The sequence below is a fragment of the Tyto alba genome, unplaced genomic scaffold, assembly GCF_018691265.1.
Source record: "Tyto alba isolate M040663 unplaced genomic scaffold, T.alba_DEE_v4.0 Super-Scaffold_41, whole genome shotgun sequence".
Classification (NCBI taxonomy): domain Eukaryota; kingdom Metazoa; phylum Chordata; class Aves; order Strigiformes; family Tytonidae; genus Tyto; species Tyto alba.
In genome coordinates, this window is record NW_024881317.1 from 20,311,977 (window position 1) to 20,333,954 (window position 21,978).

General features: G+C 37.3%; 1 protein-coding gene across 4 annotated transcripts in view; it reads left to right on the forward strand.

The window, feature by feature from the left end:
• Positions 1-21,978, forward strand: part of UBE2Q2 (ubiquitin conjugating enzyme E2 Q2) — a 51,901-nt gene that overhangs the window by 10,800 nt on the left and 19,123 nt on the right. For 3 of the 4 annotated variants that reach the window (XM_042804049.1, XM_042804051.1, XM_032990329.2), the window contains 4 exons: positions 6,197-6,301; positions 13,617-13,721; positions 15,379-15,435; positions 17,521-17,661. In XM_042804049.1, coding sequence (XP_042659983.1) covers positions 6,197-6,301; positions 13,617-13,721; positions 15,379-15,435; positions 17,521-17,661 — 408 coding nt within the window. The remainder of the gene's footprint in view (positions 1-6,196; positions 6,302-13,616; positions 13,722-15,378; positions 15,436-17,520; positions 17,662-21,978) is intronic. The other variant, XM_042804050.1, reaches the window with a different exon arrangement.

The following is a 21,978-nucleotide window of genomic DNA, read 5'->3' on the forward strand; positions in this document are numbered from 1 at the left end:
AGAGATGGATAAAAATAACTTTGCTTCTTCCTTACCCGCAATATTAATTTTTATTTTTAAACCCCTTACTGCATATACTTTTGTTACCTTCTAGAACTCTGGATCACTCAACTGTTAGATTCTTAAAGAAATAACAATTCTTCCATATGTAAAACTCCAATTTTTACTTGAACTTAGAAATTAAATGTTAGAATATTGTAATATGTTCAATAACTCTTTCAGTCTGTACAATGGTGATGTCTGGATGTTTGAAAACATAAAGTTTTGGGGGTTCAGTAACTTGAGGTTTCTGGAAAATAGTTTTATTTGGATTACTTCTAGTGAAGTTTCAAAAAAGCTGAGTTCGAAGTGACCCTTCATACTTTTTTTTCAATTATAGTAAAGAATGGGATGGGAGGGCAGATGACCATCTGTTGTCTTTTAAAGGTTCTTGGCCCGTAGATTTCACGGGCACTCAAGTACCCAGTGGTAGAAAATGCTTACCTGTGTCTTAAGCTGTCTTCGGAAAATTTGGCCTCTGATAATGGGAAGCAGTCTATCAGTTGTGTAATCACAACTAATACTCTTTTAGGAAGCTGTCAGTACTAGTGTTTTGTGGTAACCAGGCTGAACTTTAGCTTTAAGAATATCTTCTTAAGTTCTGATATTTTGTTAATATTAAGTCTGCAGGTTTTTTTTTCTTTCCTCTAAAGGCTGATTAACACAGGTGAAAAATTCGTAAGAGAATTATTGACTAACGTTTTCAAATAATATGCCCTGAATTGTAGCTAATTGTATAGTTTAATCTTCAGTGGTTTTTTGAATGTTCGTGTAGGATGTGCATATGATCCCTAACCAGTGGGACTTGGGTTTATTACAAGAAAAAAAAAATCTAAATCTACTATTTAATTCAAATGAACAGGCTTGGTAACATCAAGATGTCTGCTGAGGGAAAGCCATCTGTGATTTGAGGTCAATTACTTGACGTGTGTTTATAGCTGCAAATGTATTCACCTTGAAAAGCCCTCTGAAATGTCTTGTTACATTAGGATTTACTTACTTCATTACTGAGATTTGTGTGAGCTAGAATGGTCTCTTGCTACCCTTTTCAAAGCAATTATACTGTTTAAAAGATCTGGGGCTTTGATGTTCTGTTGTTTGGAAGTAAACAGGGGTGGACAAAAAATTTTGGGACTGAGAAGATAAAAGTTAGAAGCGCTGTTATGAAAATCACTTAAGTTGTAGTTGTAGCTTGTGTAAAAAGAACAGAATAAGGTTCTGTCAACAATGGAGATTTTGCAAAAACTTAGAAACAGAAAAGAAACAAAATTGTTTGAATTAAGTTCAGCCATTATGCTAATGAGGTTTAAAATAAAAAAAAAAAAATCTAAGATGATCTGGAAATTAAAGAAAATGAAGAACTGTCAGCATGTAATTGCAATTTTAAATCATAGTGCTGGAGACGTGTATTTAAATGTGTTTTCCTATCATTTGGCCATGATAAAATGGCTCTGTTGTGTACAAGGAGACGTGGTTACTCTTATTACCCCATAGCAAACTGTGTGTACAGGTTGTTCTAATCTTAGAAATGAGCAAGATGTGTTGTTTTAATTTAGCAACTTCACAATTTCAGCAGTATTATAGTAATTTAGAAATAGCTCATGTTAAAGTTCTTTTACATCAAAATTGCGTCGCTGTAGCTTTACAGAACAAGATAAAGATTGTATAACACTGTAAGTAAATCAGCCTTATTGTTAAGGACAAGAAAGCTTAGATAAGGTATATTTAGACAACAGATCTCTAGCCAGGAAAAGCTGTCTTTGTGTGTCCCTGGTATCTTTTGTCACTTCTTGCCTTTTTTTTTTTTTATGATAAGCAAAATTATTAATAAAAGTAAGCCCTCTTATGGAGGGTGCAGTGGAATGTCTGAACAGTGTGTGTGTATTCTTCTCATACACTGTGGTTTTCCTAAATGATTTGATAGGTTTTGAAATTGTTCCAGTGGCAGGAGTGCGGGGCTTGATTCTCTTTGTATTTTGTATGCTTATTAGTAGGCTAAATTCTTTTGCTACATTCTGTTACAGAAGCGTTTGTGTTGACAAAGCTCCCAGTCTGTCCTGGTGTTAATACAAAGACTCTCTAGAAGTGATGATCCCATGAATTGTAATTGTATCTGGGTTGGCTGTAAACATTCAGCCTTTGTCCTCAAGCCTCACTCAGTACTTGCTAGGTGTGATGTCATCCCAGCGTGTCCTGCCTTACTGAGCAATTGCATTAGCTTTCCAAGCTGTACAGCGTGCATTAGCGTGTGAAAGTTTCCCAAATCTAAGCATTGTAGCCATTGCCTGTTGTGATTTTTTGCTTTTGTTTGTAGAGAATAGGAAAATGTCATGTTGCAGCAGTTGCATAAAAAAATCTCAAACACTTAATATGGGTGATATCTGTGCAGCTAAAATAGATTATACAAATTCACTGTATGTCATTTTTATAATGAAAGGCCCAAAATAATGTGGGTTTTTTAGCCACTGAGAATTAATCGTAAAACAACTGCTATTCTAGGGTTCCTCTCACAAAATGTTGCCGTTGTATTTAGGAATCTTGTGTCCCTTACATGATGTAATGACTCAAATCCATCTCTTCTCCCTGTAGGATGCAGATATGGGAGAAAAAGCTGACTTAATTCTCTCAACAGATTTAGCTCATGAGGATTTCAGTTGTTTGACCTTACAAACCACAAGCGCAGTCTTTCATTGCATGCAATGGTGTTACAAACTCATGATCTTGTTTATAGCTCAGGATCAGAATGTTTGAAGTTTGTGTGTGAAATCTGTATTTAAAAATATAATGACTCATATCCACATGAAACTCAGCTGTTCCAAAAGTATGGATTACTTACAGATCTAGAGAAACCTAGTGCCATTTATGTTTTTAAGTTAAATGAAAAAATTTCTTGGTAAGTCTGAAGAATTAAAAAGTTTTGCAACAAACTGGAAGTTTTATTGAACTTGTAGTTTAATATTAAACATCTATTGTGAAAAAGGTCAAGTATGAAATTAACTATACGTATTCCAGAAGTCCAAAATTTGAAATCTTATCTGATACAGATGAGTGAATATGCTGACACCGTGGTTAAGGAAAGCCTTTCTGATAAATGCATTGTTCCCAATCATGTTTTGAAAGCTAAAGCAGGCTAAGAATTAGAGTATTTAATCATTTTTAGGGTGTAGTAATTCATATGTGCTATATAGTAAGAACGCAGGCAGTAGCAAATCCTAGTATTTCTCACATACAGCAGGACTTGCTTTCATTGCAAATAATGGAATGAGTTGGAATGAGAGCAAAGAATGAGGAAGGACTGTCATTCAGTGCAAAGGCATCGGCACATTCAAGTAGCCACTGTAATGTATTTAAAGACATAGTGGGATTGCTTGATCTTCAGATCTGCACTGTCCGGTGAAGGATTTGCTGCAAATGTTTTTTTGAGATTTTTTGTATAGATGCCCCAGACTGGGATACATACTGATTGCAACTAATATATGTCCTGCTGTAGGTTTGTTTGTTAAATCCATCTGGTGGAGAAAGGAGAAACAGAACTGTCAGAAAATAAGAGTATAGCTAGTGAAGAGCTGAGCTGCATTCTGTAAGCAGTCTTTGGATTCTAGATACGGTTTACAAGAATAGACTGACAGATGTTTATCTTCTGTAAAACATTGCAATTAATAGACATTGCTTAGACCTGGACTAACACAATTAACAAATGCTTGACCTAAAAAAACCAAAAACAACTTGCCAAAAATGCATTTTAGGAGAATGTGCATACACAGTCCAAATGTTGACTGTATCTGGAGACTATTCTTATTCTAATGAATCTGAGGATTTTAAGAAGCAGATGGCTCAATGAATCTTGGAAGGGATTTTGCTTGTTCTTTGTATTTGCTAATGGGAATGTTGGCATAATCTAAAGTCACAGTAGTAGTGTTTGCCCTGTTGCCTTTCTCTTAACTTAATGAGCTGGCCCGAGAAGTTTGGGTCTCAAAAATAGCTGGTTCAAACAAATCTTCAGGTAGTAGGGCCACAGTTAGCAAAGTCTCTGATGTTCCCCACTGTGCATAAGGATCCAGTGTGCAGTTTGAAAGTCTTGATATAAGAATATTGCAATATTGTTGAAGACTTTACAGGTAGGTTGCATGTTATTAAAAATGAGTGTGGTGTTATCAATACAAAACCTGGAATATCTTTAATGAAGCATAGCTCTTAAAAAAAAAAAATAGTTTGAGAACCCAGTGGCAGCTGGGAATTCAATCTTGATTCTCCTGCAGTGATAGTGGTTAGTCTTTCAAGAGCGTCTTAAGTGAAACTCAAGAGAAAATACACTTTTCCAAGGTACAGTATTTTGTAAAGAAAGAAAGTGGTTAAACCACATGTAACTACCCATTTGTTTGCCTGCCTTAGCTTTAAAATCATGTCAAGCTGAGCACTGGATTTTCTTGACAAACATTTGAGATGTTAGGCCTTAGTTGATGAAGAATAGATGTTCTAAGGTCTCTGCTTGCTTATGGTATGCTTCAGAGTGAAGCTGAAGGATGTAAACGGTTTATCTCTTCGTAAAGATACTAGGAATATTATGTATTCTAAGGTATTTCTAGCTGTGATTTTTAAGAAGATAAATATAAACTTGGAGGGGATTGAGCTTCTTTAAAAATCAGTTTATGCAAAGATCTATGATTCCCACCTGTAAACTGAAACCTCTGGAGCTAGAACTTCCCTAGAACACGCTGTCAGGTGGGAACTCTGCTGTGATAGTCTGTTTTGCCAAAGCTGATGTCCTTTATCTAATTACATGGCTTCATTGATGAGGATCAGCACTTCAGCTAGAAGGTCAGTTAGGAAGTAAGCTTCTATTACTAAAAGCCAGCTCTAACATAGTTGTATATTTCTCTAGTTTCAAACGGATACTGTTCTGTGTTCTAATAAACCTGGCATCTTTGAAATGACAGAAGCTAGTTTAAGTTAGGAGAGTCTTGGTTTTTCTTTTGGGACTTGCACTTTGAGAGCTTGCTTAGGACAAGTTTGCCTGGGAATCACTAAAGACCAGACAATAACACTGACAGACAGGCATGATGTCTTCCTTCTGTGAAACTTCTTACTGCTGTCTTGAAAACTGTAAAGCAAAAAACATACCATGCAATCCAGAAAGAGTGTAAATTTCAAAGCATGGTGCACATTTACGAGTCACCTATTAAAGTAGCAGTAGGAACTTTGACTAAGTGTTGAAGAATGAAGCATGATTTGTTGTCTCTGGAATGAGAAATAGGGAATTTTTTTCTTTCAGACTGCAGTGAGGGAAATGAATGAAAATTCCCTCGTATTATTTTGTAAGACCTGGGGATATGAAGATAATATCTGGGTGATAAAGCTGAGGTTCAGCAATTTGTCCTCAGTTACTAGAATTTAATTGAATGGGTGAGAAGTGGAGAACGCCTTAAATGACTAAAACTAAACAAAAAAATCCAAGCATGCCAGTGATATGAAGGGACACTTACAGTTGAGTTGGAAGCTACATGGTTTCTTCTATCCTCACAATGTTACCGGACCTGTTAGGAAAAAATGGGAATTGCTTTTTGAAACATCTAAACAAGAGGCAAAGGACTTCGGTTTACCTTTCCACAGTGAGGATCTTTCCACAGTGATAAGTGGAAGTGACATCTTAGTGACAGGAAGATCATTTGTCGTAGATTGTGTGAGCAGTTGTGGGCCACATCTGAAGACTCCAGGTTTTGTTACTTCCGCAGCTTTTATTTGGAAGAATCTGTAATTTTGTGTTAAATTAGCATCAGTAGAGTTTTGTGCTTTGACGTGTACTACTTGTGTTTCCATTTTTTGGTAAGGATCACGTGTACTGCATTTCTAAATTTCTTCCTCCTGATCTACCAGGGCTTTAAACTTTTCAGCACTGTTTCTTATGTATGTCCATCATCTAACCAAGATGAAAATAGGATGAAATACTAGAACCACCAGTTGGCTGGATTTCTTTCAACTTCTTGTGTGTTGCCTAAAAATGCTGTATTAAAAGCTTCTGTGTTATCTGACTTAGAATAAGATAAAAGGTGATGTTAATACTGTGTTGTGAAATTTTGGGGGTGAATGAGTTTTAAAAGTTTTATGGGTTTTTTGTTTATTTATTTGTTGGGTCTTTTGTGTTGTTTTTTTTTAACAGGAGTCTTACCCCTCTTCATCACCAATATGGTTTGTAGAATCAGATGACCCAAACCTGACTTCAGTCTTAGAGCGTTTAGAAGATATTAAGAAGAGCAATACTCTGGTGAGCCAAGTGTTTCGGTTGTTTTGGGTGTTTATTCAGCTTTGTCACATAAATAAGCAGTTAAATTAGTTCAGTTTGGGGTTTATCTGTGGGGTTTTGTAAATACAAGCTTCTCTTCCAAAAGCGTATGAACCTTCCAGTGCTTAAAGGGGGCTACAGGAAAGCTGGGGAGGAGGGACTCTTTATCAGGGGGTGTAGGGAGAGGATGAGGGGTGATGGGTTTAAACTGACAGAGGGCAGATTTAGATGAGATCTAAGGCAGAAATTCTTCCCTGTGCAGGTGGTGAGGCGCTGGCCCAGGGTGCCCAGAGCAGCTGTGGCTGCCCCCTCCCTGGAAGGGTTCAAGGCCAGGTTGGACGGGGCTGGGAGCCCCCTGGGCTGGGGGAAGGGGTCCTTGCCCAAAGAAGGGGGGTTGGAATGAGATGGTCTTTAAGGTCCCTTCCAACCCAAACCATTCTATGATTCTGTGAAAAGTAATCCAAAAGATTTGGGGCAAGGAGGAGAAGGTGACTTATATGTTTGCTCTTTAAAAGAAGTTTAATTTCAGCCCCAATAATTACACAGTTTAAAATTTTCTGGAAGTAATTAAACAGTGAAATGCATGAGAGCTTAAAACTACTGAATAAACGAGCTCTTGTAGAGTTTTCTTTGCACAGAGCTCGATTACAGAGGCAAAAGCTTTGTGTTCTTGAGAATGTATATGCTCTAAAACATGACTGTAATGGTAACTAATACAAAGAATTCCTGGTTTCATTAAAGAAGACTTGACCCGATAGCTTCTGATTCATCAGAATGTTCCTTAGGTAGTGATAAGTTTGAACAGTGTTGTGACTTTGGACGATTGCTATTTAAAGAAAAATTTGCACAGATTCTAATGGTAGTTTTATATTTCAGAAAACTATCAGGCATTATATCTTACTTGAGTACCCTTTTGATGTAGTGATAGGAGCTGTGTGTGTGTATATATACGTAAATTCCCATTCTGTGCAGGAAAGTAAGTGTCCTTGAATATTGCTTGGAGATAAATTTCAGTACAAATGTACCTTGTTCCTTGAAGAGTAGTATTCTTCAGTGATTAAAAGTGTTCTTTTTCCTCTCAATTCAACTTGTTGGATATGAAATAGCCGTTAAGAACGATCTTTATTAACAGATTATGTTAACATCTTTTTGTTTATTTTTGTATACAGGAATGCATGCATGCATATGATGCATACAAAAAAAATCAGTCTGCAGAATACTACTTATTGCATGGATTATGCACTGGCCTTAGTATTTGCCTGGTTTTGGAAAACTTGGGAATGTTCTCTCTCATGAAATCACTTACCCGTAATATTTACTGGAATAATGTTTATCAAGCATACTTGACCTTAAATAAGGATATGGAAATTTCCTTTTTTAAAGAATATTTAGGATGCATTTAATTTCTCACAGAAATACTTAGAAAGCTAACAAGGAAGTGAGAGTCTTCATGGGCCTTGCCATAATGAAAAATGAAGGGGCATTGCAGAGGAACATTAGTGTTTGAATTTATTATGTTGGATGTGATTACAGGAGACATACATATCAGTTGTGGATTTTCTTCTTACAACCTAAACATTAGACTCAGCTACATTTAGAAGAATGTTATAGATCTCTTAGTCTCTGCCTTCTGCCTAGAAAGACGTACAACAGTGTAGTAGCAGGAAATGTGACCAAATCAACTCTTTTCTTAAATACACTTTTCAGAAGGTTCTCCAGTTTGAAGCTGGTGTAGCTAGCAGATTGAGACTGAAGTTTTTAAACAAGGTATTTCCTGTGTTTAACTACCTATAGGATTGCTTGCAATAGGGTAGAAAGCCTCATCGCAAACATATATAGGACTTGCTGTGATGAATTGCATATGCATGTAGGCTGCTTATGTACATTGTAAGAAAACAGCTTCTGCTATCAAGATTGTACTTGCCCATGTAAAAGCTGATGGGTTGATGTAATAGACACCTGTGGATGGCCCATTGGTTTCTGAGGAATCCACCCCACATCATGTTATGCCAAGATGAAGACAGAGGGGAGTGGTTGAAGAGACAAATACTTAACACTACAAAATCAGATTTCTTTGTTTTGATCAAAAGGCTTGGCTTTGTGGGTTTTAGGTTTGTTTTTACTCCCTACACCTTTTCCCTGTGCAACTCCCTTCTTCCCCTTCAAGGGTGTTGGAACAACTCACACACAGACTTCTTGAGGTAGGGTAGGAAGGGATAAGGAACTACCTGTAGAAATCCAGAGGCTTCTGATTTATCACACTATCTCTTAAAAACTCAATCAGTTGAGTTCAGATTTTTAGAATGTCTCAAACATGTTTTCATTTAATTTATTGCAGCTAATGGATTGTCTGTGCCCTGTTGTTCTAAACTCATAAAGTTACTGGAAGAGTAATTAAAATTTTGAATGGGAAATTACATTAGACTTTTCCAGGAGCTCAACTGATCACAGTGAAAATTTGCTGAAAGCACTGCTACCACATGTATCCTGATTTAGCATTCTTTGGTATTACTCTGACCTTCCTACATGCTTTGTAACTTTTGACAGGTATCAGCTGTTTCAGAAACTCAAGAACATGCTATTTGGGCATAAAAGTTTGACAGGGCTATATATATGGAAGCCTTGTCATTTGACATGGTAAAAGGAAAACCGTTTTGCTATGTTAACATCGTGCATATGTTGCCTGGGAAAATCTTCTGTGGGTCTGAAACTGTTACTTACCTTGGCATTAGCATGGTGCTGTTGGCTATGAAAATTTGTCAAAAGACTAAAAATGTTGAAAGGTTAAGAACATGATCAGCGTAGATAGCATTAGGTTTGGAGACTTTAGCTGTTTTACTGTTCATATTGAACAAGTTCCCATCCGCAGATGAAAGGGCTACAGAATTCTCACTGACCCCTAGTGTCTCCTGGATTCTTTTTCAGATCCTGACAATCAGCATTACATTAAACTTGGTAGGTAGCTGGAACTGACAGCTGCCGTCTAGTGGTTGTGCCATGCAAGAGAGAAATCCTCCTTCAACTTCATTGTTCTGTTTAATATAATGGAAGTTATAGTTGCAAGTCTACAGTCTCAGACCTTACCTTATGGGTTATTAAATATAACTGTACATGATTTGGAGGTTTGCTTTTTAAAGGCAATAGTGAAATGGACTTAAATTCAGACAGGCAGCTTTAATTCTCACACTCTTCAAACCTTGAGGGCTTAAATTTGCTTGGAAGGCACCAAAAGTATAGAATTCCTGGCATAAGTATGTGTACAACTTGGATAAGCCCCTGTCCCTAAGCACACTGCTTGCTTCTGTATGAAGAATTTAGATTTAGTCCCACATGATGGTATTTCAGGAAAGAATGTTGGCTCTTGCAAACTACCAGTGTGGCAGCAACTAATTATGTATTGGGAGTCATAGAGACAAAATGCAGGAAGAAGCTTTGCTTTATTTTCTGAAACTGCCCAAGACTGCTGAATGTGTTTGAGGCCAGTTACTGTCACAGACTGCCTGATAGCTAAGTAGTGGTCACACTCCAAATGAGTTATTCCTTCCCTCTGTTTCCTCTTGTATCCTTCTTCAATAGTTTCCTTCAGTGGTAGGCTAAGATTTATTGATTCATTTATTTCTATATAGGTACAGTGTGTGTATACATATGTAGATAGATACATGTAGAAAAATAAGTATGTGTATACTTAAACTATGCTTCTTAAGTCCATGTTTCTTGGTAATCGGAAAACAAGGTGCTTCATAGTAAACACAGCACTATATTAATATCATTGAAGGTATCCTGAAATTGTTAATACTTTCATACTCTATTAGAAAGATTTCTTCGTGCATAAAAAAGCCTCCTAATGTAGGATAGGTTTCAGAAAAATTTTTCTAAACTGTTTCCAGACTTGTAAGATGTTAATACAGAAAACAGAAGTTTCTAAGAGGTGTTTTTGTCTTCTAAAATGGCATTACGGTGTCCATAAGAACTACCGACTTCTCAGAACTCCTGAAACATTAAAAGTTGTATTATAGATGTATAGATTACTTTTTTATATTTTGTTATTATTTTGTATTAATTATAATCAATATAATTAGTTATATTTGTCATTGTATTTGGTCACTCATATTATATTTACTTTGCTATTTACATTGCTCCTTTAATACCCTGTGGATTATGCATTCTAATTTCTGTTTAGTTTCTGCTTTAGGCAATTTGTATCACAGGGAAACTGTTGGTGTACTGATAGCACACTTTGGTAGCAGCAAAGTGTGTGTGTGTGCGTTAAGCATTCATTTTACATTAGCCAAGCATGAAAAGTTAATCTAGAAATATGTTTAAATTATTACAACGTGGCAGAAATCTGCTATCTGTTTTGATACAGTCTGTTCATGTACTATTAACACATACCAGATCACGCTAGGCCCTACTTAGAGCAAGGGGTTGGGCCAGATGACTTCAGATGTGCCTTTCAGTCCAAATTATCCTATGTTTTTTCATACATATGAGCAGATCATAAGGGATAATGGTGATGGTGATCCATGGCAGAAGGATCAATGGTATGAAGTGAATTCCCGTGTAGGAAAAACATAGCAATAAGAAAGAAGGCTTGTACAGATGGGATCAGCTTCTTGCTCTGCCACTACCTTTGCAGATTGTAGAAACTGATGATAAGTAAAATGACTTAGCTGTAAACATGAAACTGCAGTTTGATAATTGCATTAAGCTAACCCCGAAGCGTAGACTGCTGCCAGGGAAGGGGTTCCTTCCTCTCAGCTGCATATTCCTGCTTCCCTCTTTATGATGAAATTGGTGCTTATGTGCTGAAGCACATCAAGAATTGATCTGCCACAAAGCTTGTAAGATGCTGCATGGTTGTGTGATCTCTGGTGCCAGGGCAAATGAGAAGGCACAGCCATTGTGTAATTTGGTCCAGGTTGTGCCAGGAGTTTGTTGCTTTGAGAGTGCTTGTGTACCCTGCAGTGCTGCTGTGTTCAGAAGGAAGTGAGAGAGGCTTGCCATGTGTTAGGTCCTGGCTGCAAAGATTTCTTTGAATTTTAAATCAGGTGACAGGACTTTTTATGAAGAGGATGGGGAGTGGAGGAAACAGGGCAGGAATTAGTTCTTAACTCTTCCCAGCCGCGACTGTCTCTTTCTGTGGAGACACATCTATCTAATGTTGTGTTCATCCGGTTTTCCAAGCTTTGGACCAGCCAAATGTCAGTGATGGTATTCTTCCCCCACCATTTAGATCTTTTGTATGCTTCACAATACATGCAAACAAATTAATGGCTTGCCTAGCTTTACATAACTATGTGAGGAAAATTACAATTCCTGGAACTTTATAGTTTATGCTCCAACTCTTCATGAGGCAGTGTTGCTTGTGCAGAGAAAAATTCTCTCAGCAAAATGTGTAGCAGTACAACTTTAAGCATCTTACACATGTTGAGAATAATAGTTCTAAGAGATGTAATTTTATCTAACAACTAATTTCTTGATTGATTAATCTGCTTTCTGCCTGCTAAAGATTTCCTGACGTTTCAGACACCCAGGAAGGTTCCGACAAGTGTAGTCTTAACACTGGTGAGAAATGTGATGGTTACAGAAAGCTTATGACAACATAAACTATCACATCTCAGGTATATACTCACAAGAAATGTGTTGCTGATATACCAGTTCTTTTGGTATCCTCAGCTTCATTTTTGAGTTAAGGATGAGTGTCAAAAATGATGTAAAAACAGCAAACGTGGTGTGATAACAGAGAACACTGTAATTCTTGTAATGCAGGCTAGTATGTCAGTTCGTGGCCCCCAGTGAATAACAACATTCCTATTAAACAGAAATGTTGAGTTCTACTGGAGAAGGGAAAAGCACTGAAGCTTTCAAATAGCATAAGGGCAACATTTGCTTATCACTACTAGTGATTTGGGCTTGGAAATGAGTTCCTAACCCTGAAGAGGCTGAATTTTCACTTGCAGTAGGTTAAGGTAAAAGCATTTAAACTGTCCAGTAGCAAGGCTTTAGACACGTAGAATATTTTGGGGTGAGTAGATTTTTCTTAGATACCTTGATTTATTGTATATTTTAAGAAATACAGTATACAAACACCAAATAGCGCTGTAGAGGTATCATGCTTTCAGGATAATACAGTCTGTGCTGTGACTTGGGTGAGGCCACATTACCCAAGTCTCCCTCCTTTATGGAGAGGTACTTAAAGGGGTGTGGGGGCTCCCACTCTTAAGCATGTAGTGCTGAAGGATACGTGTACAGAAATGGTTGTCTTGCACACTGCCTTCTGCAAGTGGCAAGACAAATTCCCTTCGGCATTTGGAAGAAAAAATCCATAAATGGATATATAAATTTTGGAAGCTTCATCTAGGGCATTATTCTGCAAATAATGAAGTGTTGACCATTTTGCAAATGCATTCTGCAGTCCTTTATTTGTTTTTCTGACATAGCTATGCAAAGACCTTGAAAAGTTAGGAAATCCAGTGGTACAATCTCTTCAGTCTTTTATGGTCTTGGCCTTAACTAGGAATCTGAGGCTGCCTAGAGAAAGTTAACAGCTGTGGAAGTATACTTAATTAGCATGGTGATCAAGAAGCAGACTTAATATTTCCATGTTTCTGTAGAAATAAATTTATCTTCGGGATAGCATTACAGTATGTGAAAAGCATTCCATGTTTTGCCGTTAACAGAACACAGTCAATGTAATGCTGAAAGTTGGAAACAAAAGTCAGTGATAGTAACAGGTTGTGCCTTGACCTGATACAAGGTATGGCAAGCAGACTACTTGGGCTCTAGTTCAGATATTGGCAGGTTTCTATGCCTGTAGAGTGTTTGTCTTGCTTCTAGTGTCTCACTGGTGTGCCCTGAAAAGGGATTCAGGATGTGGAAAATTAGACTGTTGTTTTTTGGAAGACACAGTCCTTAACCTAGGAAACTGGAAAGGACTACCTTGTCTCACAGAATATGACCATTTGACTATTTCCTAGTGATTTGTAGCTAAGACCTATGGCTAGAATGGATGATGCTTCCAGAACAGACTATTTTTTTGCTCATGATTTTTTTTCACTTGACATGAAGAGATGAACGGGAGCCACCTCTACCTTGCCATGTCCCTGGTTTCTCATTGTGGGGATTTTATTACAATGACTACAGAGAAGAGGAGGCATCTTTAAACTTTATTCTAATGCGTGCAGGTTTAAATGCTGTACACCGACTGAAAGTTCAGTACCAACATACGAAGGAAATACAAAATATATTGTTCTGTGCTTTGGTTTAAATACATGTTTCCATGTTTTCTTTTTTATAGCTTCTTCAACAGCTGAAGCGATTAATATGTGACCTCTGCAGATTATATAATCTTCCTCAGCATCCAGATGTTGAAATGTTAGATCAGCCATTACCAGCTGGACAGGTAAATTGAAAAGCTGTGGACACCTCCTTATGGCAATGAAGGAGTTGTTTTTTCAGCTCTGAAAAAACAAGATGGTGGGAACGATTAAACCTTGTGTAAGCCAGAACTGAGATATGAAGCACTGTTGCTTTTTATTGTCCTTAACCTGAATTTTGTTTTCAAAATGTGTTTAATAGTGTGATAATATTACACAATTTATTTTGAAGTTTCTGTATCATTGAAAGGTGTATATGTGAGACCTGTACTGTCAGTTTAATTTGCTCTTAAATGTTAAGGCCAATCCCTGTGCATTCCTAGTGCTCCCCAAATATACTTTTTTTCCAAAATGTAAATGTGAGTAAACACTGTTTGCTTTTTCTTGAAGAGTACATGTTTTACAGTGTGCACTTGGATGAACTACTGTTGATGTTTTCCTTCCTCTTCAATCCCTTGCAGAGACATGGGATATCAAGAGCATATACTACTTTGGGTAGAGAGTATCTGAGCTGCCTTGTTTATTTTTTGTGCACTTGAGAAATTAAGTGTTGTGAAGGGCTATGAAATGTTCTGGTTAACTAAAATGTTTTGGATTGTGCTGAAAACAAACTTGGTAACTGACCGTGACTCTTCTTTATATTTTTAATAAGATTATGGTATCTTCTTTTGCTTATACATGTTAAGATGACATGATTACTAAAAACTCCTGTAGCGTAACAGATGGTTTTCCTGTGGTGACAGTACTATAGTAATGACAAATAACTTGCTTAATTTTGGTCATGTGCCAAATTGTAATCCTACAGGTCTTTTCTCTCAGCCACCCACATAGCAGTGCAACTTGAAGGCAATAGGCCTGTAATATTAGGAAGCAGCTTTGTTTGAAGAGTCTTGCTTATGCTCTGAAACTCAAAAAGAAAGTCATGGAAGTTTTCTTGGCCAGAGATGTCAGATAATTCGTGAGCTAAATAAGATTGGCCTTAATAAGTCAGACTGAAGATCCATCCAGACCCCTGCATTGTCTACAGCAGTGGCATTTCTTCTTTGCCAAAGGAAGAGTAAGCAGAGGACAAGCACGTTAGAATGCTCCTGAGTATTTATACAGTTCAAACTTCCTGAACTTGAAGTAGTATCCTGAAATGGAAAGCCATGAAAAATGAGCTGAATGTATCGTTTTGGTATTTTATCAAATAATCTAATAACATTAGCTATATAATGATAGTAGCTGTTGCATAGAAGTTCTAGGTAGTGAGACAAAAATTCATTATGTTTCAGAGGTCTAAAGTTTGTTGGAAGATTGCTCTTTTTAGAGAAAGTATGCTGGCACATATATGGATTCTGGTCACAGCTACGATCTGGTTTCACGGCTAAGAGATCATGAGCTATAACCCGCCTAACTTGTTTATTGCATTTGTCACTGTCTCAGAATTAGGATATCCTTATCCAAATCTTAAATTACCACTTAGAACTTGATGTGAAGTTAATTGTGACATACTGTTTATATTTGCTTCATGCAAAAGTCAAAGCATCTTTGTGTATCTTTCGCATTAAACTTCAGTCCTCTGCAGACACTGATAAGTGTAACTTTCATATATACTGCTTTCTCTTTGATAGTAGGCTTCCTGTTTTTGAAAGAAAGGAACACATGCACAATTTATGCAGAAACCTCATTGTTGTATTGCAGAATGGAACAACAGAAGAAGTTACTTCAGAGGAAGAGGAGGAAGAAGATATGGGTGAAGTATGTGTATACCTGAGATTTTTGTCCTAATCTGGTAGAACTCTGGCATTTTGCTGTGCAGTGGCTGGCTAATTATTAGGCCAAGCTGTAAAATGTAGTCTTCCTAGAGTTCAACAGAAAAGATAAATAAAGATTTGGGTGGTTACCTTAATGTAAGCTTTCACTTCAACCACAAAACTAGTGAAAAAACCTGGATCTCAGCTGTGAGGTACTTAGATACAGAGAATTGAAGATTGGTTTGTGCTTTAGTCAAAGTGTAACATTATGTGACAAATCAGCAAGTTTGCATTGTTAACTCCTATTTCAAGCAGCATATGAACTGGCTCTGATACAGTTGGAAGCGCCCCCAAATTGAAGCAGACTGGCTAAGCGTAAATCAGTTTGCTGATTAATTAAACTGGTGAGCTAGTTTTTAAGTAGAATACATTGAAGGAAATGGAAGGATATCCGAAACAGACATGCTGAACTGTAAACTTTAAGGGGCAGCAGGGTGTTCTGTTTAATGAGGTTTTTACTGTGTGAGAACCAGCCGTTTCAGTAACTTGTACAACATGTTAGAATAGCTCCAAGATGCTTCCTTTTTAAACCACTGTTGTAGCCTTATCATAGGAGAACTGTCTGACTACTTCAGATTTAGATTGTTAATGAAGGAGTATAGTAAGAGTGAGCAACTCATTCACTGAATAAAAGCTCTTGCTTTAGAAAAGATCTAAGTGTTACCCATGTCCTGGGGTTAATTTGAAGAAGCCTGTCTTACACCATATTTAGCCTGATCCAGACCACATTTGCTAGAGCCAGAGTTTCTTTAAAGGTAGTATGTACGCTCCCATATCCTGCTGTCACAAGGCTCTTGCTGCTTGCAGACTTGTAAGTAGCCTTAAGCACTCTGTTTGGGTTACTTTAGACAAAAAAAAATGTCATGTATGTCATTTAGAAGCTGTCAGGTGGCGTTTTATGTGGCACTGACATCATCAACTTGTAATCTAGTCCAGTTTCTAAATTGAAAAGCAGCTCACAGTTCCTAGGGTTGTATCATTATTTTGGGAAACACGATAATTTTAAAGAATACTTGGTCTAAAATCTGTTACAGTTGGAGGAAACAGTGTTGTCAAAGGCACCAGATAGGTGTGTTTCATACTCTGTAAGACATTCTTGAATTTGCATTTATGGCCGGGTTTTCCTGCCGTGCAAACAGATGGTGCATAAAGAGTAGCCACAGATGTGGTGGAGCACTGCATATTGGAGCATATCTGATAGTTGTGTACTCATAGCTTGCTGGTGTGGCTGTTTAGTGCTTCCTTTTTCATCTCAAGGCATTTACATCCTTCCCCTCCTCTCCACAAATAGCACTTGAATCACCTTACAGGCACTTGTCTTAAGTTCAGAGTACTCCTTTGCAACAGGATAACCCCGTCTCGGAATACAGAGTGGAAGATTTTTCAGTGTCTTAGCTAGATCTCAGAACTGAAATGTTGGCTTGTGTAATCAGAATACTTGACCACGTAATCTTGTCTCATATCCTAATTCCAAATTGCTGCATCTAATCTTAGCTGAAATGTTCACCTTGAATAAAAGTACATGTAGCTTTCTAATACTTAACTTTCTTGAAGGCTTGCTGTAGCCCTGCCAGATGTGTTAATCATTGTTTGCCAGAAGTGTAATATAGCTAGGATTCTAATTGAAAAAGAGTCTGCTTTTAGAAACATCTCGGAGACACCCTAATATTTGGGTACTTTTGTATTCCCAAGCCCTGTTTAAAATGCCTTGAGTTCCTGTTTTTTAACTACTTTAATGGGCTAATTGAGTAAATTCTTTAACTTCTCACGGACGTTTTGTTGTGCTTGTTTCTGTGACCAGAAACATGTTGTGAAATTGGGTCTCATTTGTATCATGAAAGCTCCCTACGTTTCCAGTGAATACTGTTGGCTGAGAAAGTGAAGTTAGAGCTACATAGAAATAGCATCCAACATTCACTAAAGCATAGTGCTGGGCAGTATGTGACTATCCCTAAATGCCCTTGGAAGGGTTTCACTGAACAAAGAGTATGGTTAAGTTAGTTACAGTGAATTTTCCTCTATTCTATAGGACATTGAAGATCTGGATCACTATGATATGAAGGAGGAGGAACCTCCTGATGGGAAGAAATCTGAGGATGAAGGCATTGAAAAAGAGAACCTTGCAATCTTAGAAAAAATCAGAAAAAATCAAAGGCAAGATCACTTAAATGTGAGTTAATGACTTCTGTTTTTTCTTTGCAGTACTTCTGGCTTTAAAATAGGAATGGTTTTCAGCAAATAAAGCCTATTGCTATGCATCTAGACATAAATCAACCTGTAGCTGCCTTCCAGCACATATAGGACAGTCATCTCAAGTTATGGGACCTAAGTAGCTCTTTTTTGGAGAAGTTTTTCAACAGGCTAGCTAGGATGCCAGGGTCATTTAGTAAATGGATTCATCTTTCATCAAAATCTTTGGCACAAGAAGTTAGTTGTCAGCCTACATCCCACAGAGGCACAAAACCTACTTCAAAGAGTTCTCATTTAGCCTTGGAGAATGCTATCATAATTCGTTTTGTCAAACTGAGTTGGGGTATTCTTGGTGTTTTGGATGAAGAAAAAAAACCTTTTAGCTGTTTTACTAGCGTCAACTCTTACATGTAAATCCAGGTTTCACAGTTGTTAATGGCATTTAACTGCTTGTCTGACTTACGGAGGTATCTATTTGGCTGTCCCTCTGTCTCTTGTTTGATGCCTTTGTTAGAAAAAGTAGTCCTCCTTGCAGAATCAGCAGAAAGCATCTAGGTTGTAAGCATGACGCTTGTTGCTGAGCCCTTATTTTAATAAAGCCATTAATAAAACTGACTACATTAAAATTCATGGGTGACTTAACATACTTAGTAAACCCAGGAATTTGTGCTTTAAATACATTTTAGGCATGAGTTTGTTTTTCATTAATATCTACTCCATGTGGAAATTACTGAAGGGTGGTGGAGTTTTTTGCTGGGCATAAAGGAAAGGGCCTTCAGCAGCTCTGCAGCGTTGTTATCACAGTTTTCTTGAGTGATCCTGCCAGCAGGCAGTTGTAAAAAAACTGTTTGTTCTCCAGAGGCTTAGAAATGTTTTGCCACCAGTGTCAAGTTCTAGAGAATCTAGCTCTCAAAGGTGCATGTAGGAGGAAATGATGAAGTCTCACAGCCTTAGTTTTACTTAGACTGGCTTCCAAAGAAATCCAATCTTTTGTTTCACAAAAGCTTGAAATGTGTAATGCATGAAATTCAATGCTTCTGTTCATGACCAACCAAAGGTAAGGGTTCTCAAATTTTCCTAAGTCACTTGTACAGAAAGAAGGTGGTTGGGCTGGTGCCTGCTACTGTGTGAGCGCATAAGTTTGAGGGTTTTTTTGGTTTGTTTTTTTTTTTTTTTTTTATATGCTGTTTGGCAAGTCAACAGACATGTAGATCATGTCCAGGCACAAGATGTGCTCTTTCTCATTAAGCTAATAGCTGAGGATGTAAGCAGTAGTTAGGTACAGGGGAGGGACCTGTATTTAGGAAAGGAGTAAGAATCGGGGATTGGTATGTAGGTAACACCTCGATTTTTGCCCAAGGAACCAGCTTTGCTCTAGTTCTTATACTTGATTTTTCCAGTAAATATTTTCTAAAAAACCTAAATTGCACTTAAATTATATTTGATTGAAGAGAATTGCTGTTGTAAATATCTTCTGATTTGTAGTGAAAACTATATGTATTCAAAGTGCTTGGTGCTAGACAAGCCAATCCACTTTTAATATTGGATGCACTTCTGGTAGTTCTAGTTATCATAAGAATTTAGGAAAAAGGCTCCTTTAGTTAGCAGAATCTTGACTATTTCTTGTCATGAATTACTGGCTCTTAATAACTTTAGTTTAGAAAAAAGACTTTTTCCTCTTAGTTACTGATGCTTTAACATGGAAGAGAGTTTTAGTTTGTAGCCATCTGCTTTGCAAAAGAAGTAAAATAGAAATGCTTCTATCAGTTCTTCAAGTACAAGTCTTCTGCTCCTGTCCCAGTGTGGTTCCAATACGTCTTGAGTGCAAATCTGTCAAAAATACCTTAGGCTTATGTTCTGCTGAAATAGGCAGCAGGAGATAGCTGGCTAGAAGAGGCTGCTCTTTGATTTGTGTATGAATTCAATGGTTACGCATCAGGTTGTCTGAAGGAAAGTGTACAGTAAGGATTACCTGTTCAAAAAAAAAGCCACCAAACAACAAAACCAACCAACAACAAAAACAAAACAAAACAAAAAAAAAAAACAACAACAACAAAAAAACAAACCAAACCAAAAAAAAACCAAAAATCAAACAAAACACAAAACAAAACCCATAACAACAGAACACCAAAAAAGCCCCAAACATGATCAGCATTTCAGTATTTAAAAGCAGGTAAATATAAGGTGCCAAATTACTTTTGCTGTATAGACAAGTCTTAAAACGAGACCGTAAACACAATGGTCACTTACTGGTTTTGTTTCCACTTAAATGTTTGTTCAGAGATTGAGAAGAGGACTGTTGAGATTCTGTATATTTCTGTATTTATAACTCGGACTTACTGGTAAAGACTTCTCAATTGTTTAGGAAAATAAATCCTCAGGCAGCCTCAAAGGCATAGTCTGCTTTACAATCATCTAAAAACTTGGTAGAATTGAGAAAAGGTTTTTGTAGTATTGACATTTTTCCTTGGTGTGGAAAGCCTCTTAGAATTGCAGATTTTCTTTTGCTATCTGTTCTTTTCCATTTGGCAAATACTGCCTTTCCTTTTGCTTTTTCCCTCCACATCTAGTGGAACCGAAATGAACACTTCTGGTTTTTTGTTTGACAACAGCAGATTCAACTTACATAATAGCCATTTCTCATGCCAAAACACTCTCGTCAACGCTGGTGCATAAACAAGGTCAGCTGAGTACAGGGAACAGGATATTCAACTGCTGCTGAGGAACTGTGGTATTTTTGTGGGTCACCAGAAATAGCTGCACTTCTTAAATAATTTCTCAAAGGATTTGTGAGGGTTTACTCTTAAGTGCTTGAGAACTGAAAACTATAGTTGCACTACTGACCTAGGAAAGAGCTAACCTAGTAGCACTTAAATGCCCCTTTATGCTGCCAAAACATGTGACTTTTAGTAGAACATATTAAACGTGCTGTAAGATAGCAGAAGTTTGCTCAGTATCCTGACATAAAGCAAAATGTAAATCTGCACAGCTGTTCACCGTGCATTTTCTTGAAGGACAGTATGAATTTCACAAACTTGTATGTAATGGCTAAACATAGTCTGGTTTTCACACAAACTACACAGTTCTTTGTATACTTTTCCTCAGCAGACAAAAGTAAAACCAAGCTGTGCCATTTACATGCTTATTGTTGGAAGAGAGAATGTGAAGCCTTATGTAGGGCTTTGACTAGTACCCAATGCAACCAGAAGACTTTTCAGTTTCTTCACCCGTTTTTTGGCCCAAATCCATGGGTCATTCTCTCCCCCCTTGACCGAAATGCGGGTTGAAGTTACTGATCATGCTGAAGGCTTTTCCATAGGAAAGGAGTGCATGCAGTCCCATTCTTACATACTCTTAACAGGTTAGACATTTTTCTGCTATTTAAGACTTTTGTCATAGGAGTTTTTAAGGTTTGTGTGTTCTATACAATTAAGAGTATGTATCTACTAATTTTGCAAATGAGTTCTCTTTCTTGGCAGTATTCCTAATCTTATTCTTGCCAGCATCAGGAAATAAATTTGGCTCATGGTACAGTATGTAACTTGAAGCAAGAATTAATCCTCCTCTTAACATTGTAATAACTTTAAAGAACCACTTGCTTACTGGGAGTAAAAAAAAGTCTTTGAACTGGCATCATTAACTTCAAATATTTAACAACTTGCTGCTGCTTGCTTTTCAGAGTTCTCTCCCCACATAGTCCTCTGAGAGATTAATGCTGCTCTTATTAAGATAATGCTATTAGCTTTTTCCATTTCCTGCTGAGGAGTTTATGTACTTTCCTTTAAAAACCTCAAATGTCTCCACTTTCACCTTCAGACTTTATGAAGTGTAAGGTGTCGTTTTCATTTCCAGTCTGATTCTTGAAATAAGAATGAGTCTACTTTAACTTCCATAAATGAATGTACTGCACAAACACTGAAAAAGCTCAGTGACAGTAGAGCAAACTTGCATTCTTTAGCTCTTTCTGGGTCACTTTAGACTTTATTATCTTGGAGGAGTTTCCATTTTTTGTGTTTTATTTTAGCAGGCTGAATTATCCAAAATGTTTTGTGAGTGAGGTGATTTACTGTACTGTCTTGATGTGTGACAGTGTTTTCCTGATGAGATAGAAAACAGACAATCTGGTCTTTGAATTTATAAGTGCAGTGAACTGAACTTCCTACCTCAGATAACCCATTTGAGAAGCAGACTGTGATTATTTTGAGGGATAGAAGGGGAAAAGAAAATGTCCAGAGGATCAAAGCTGAGGCTGCAAAACCTCGTATCTCTGGAACCTCAGCGCAGTAGACAACTAGGG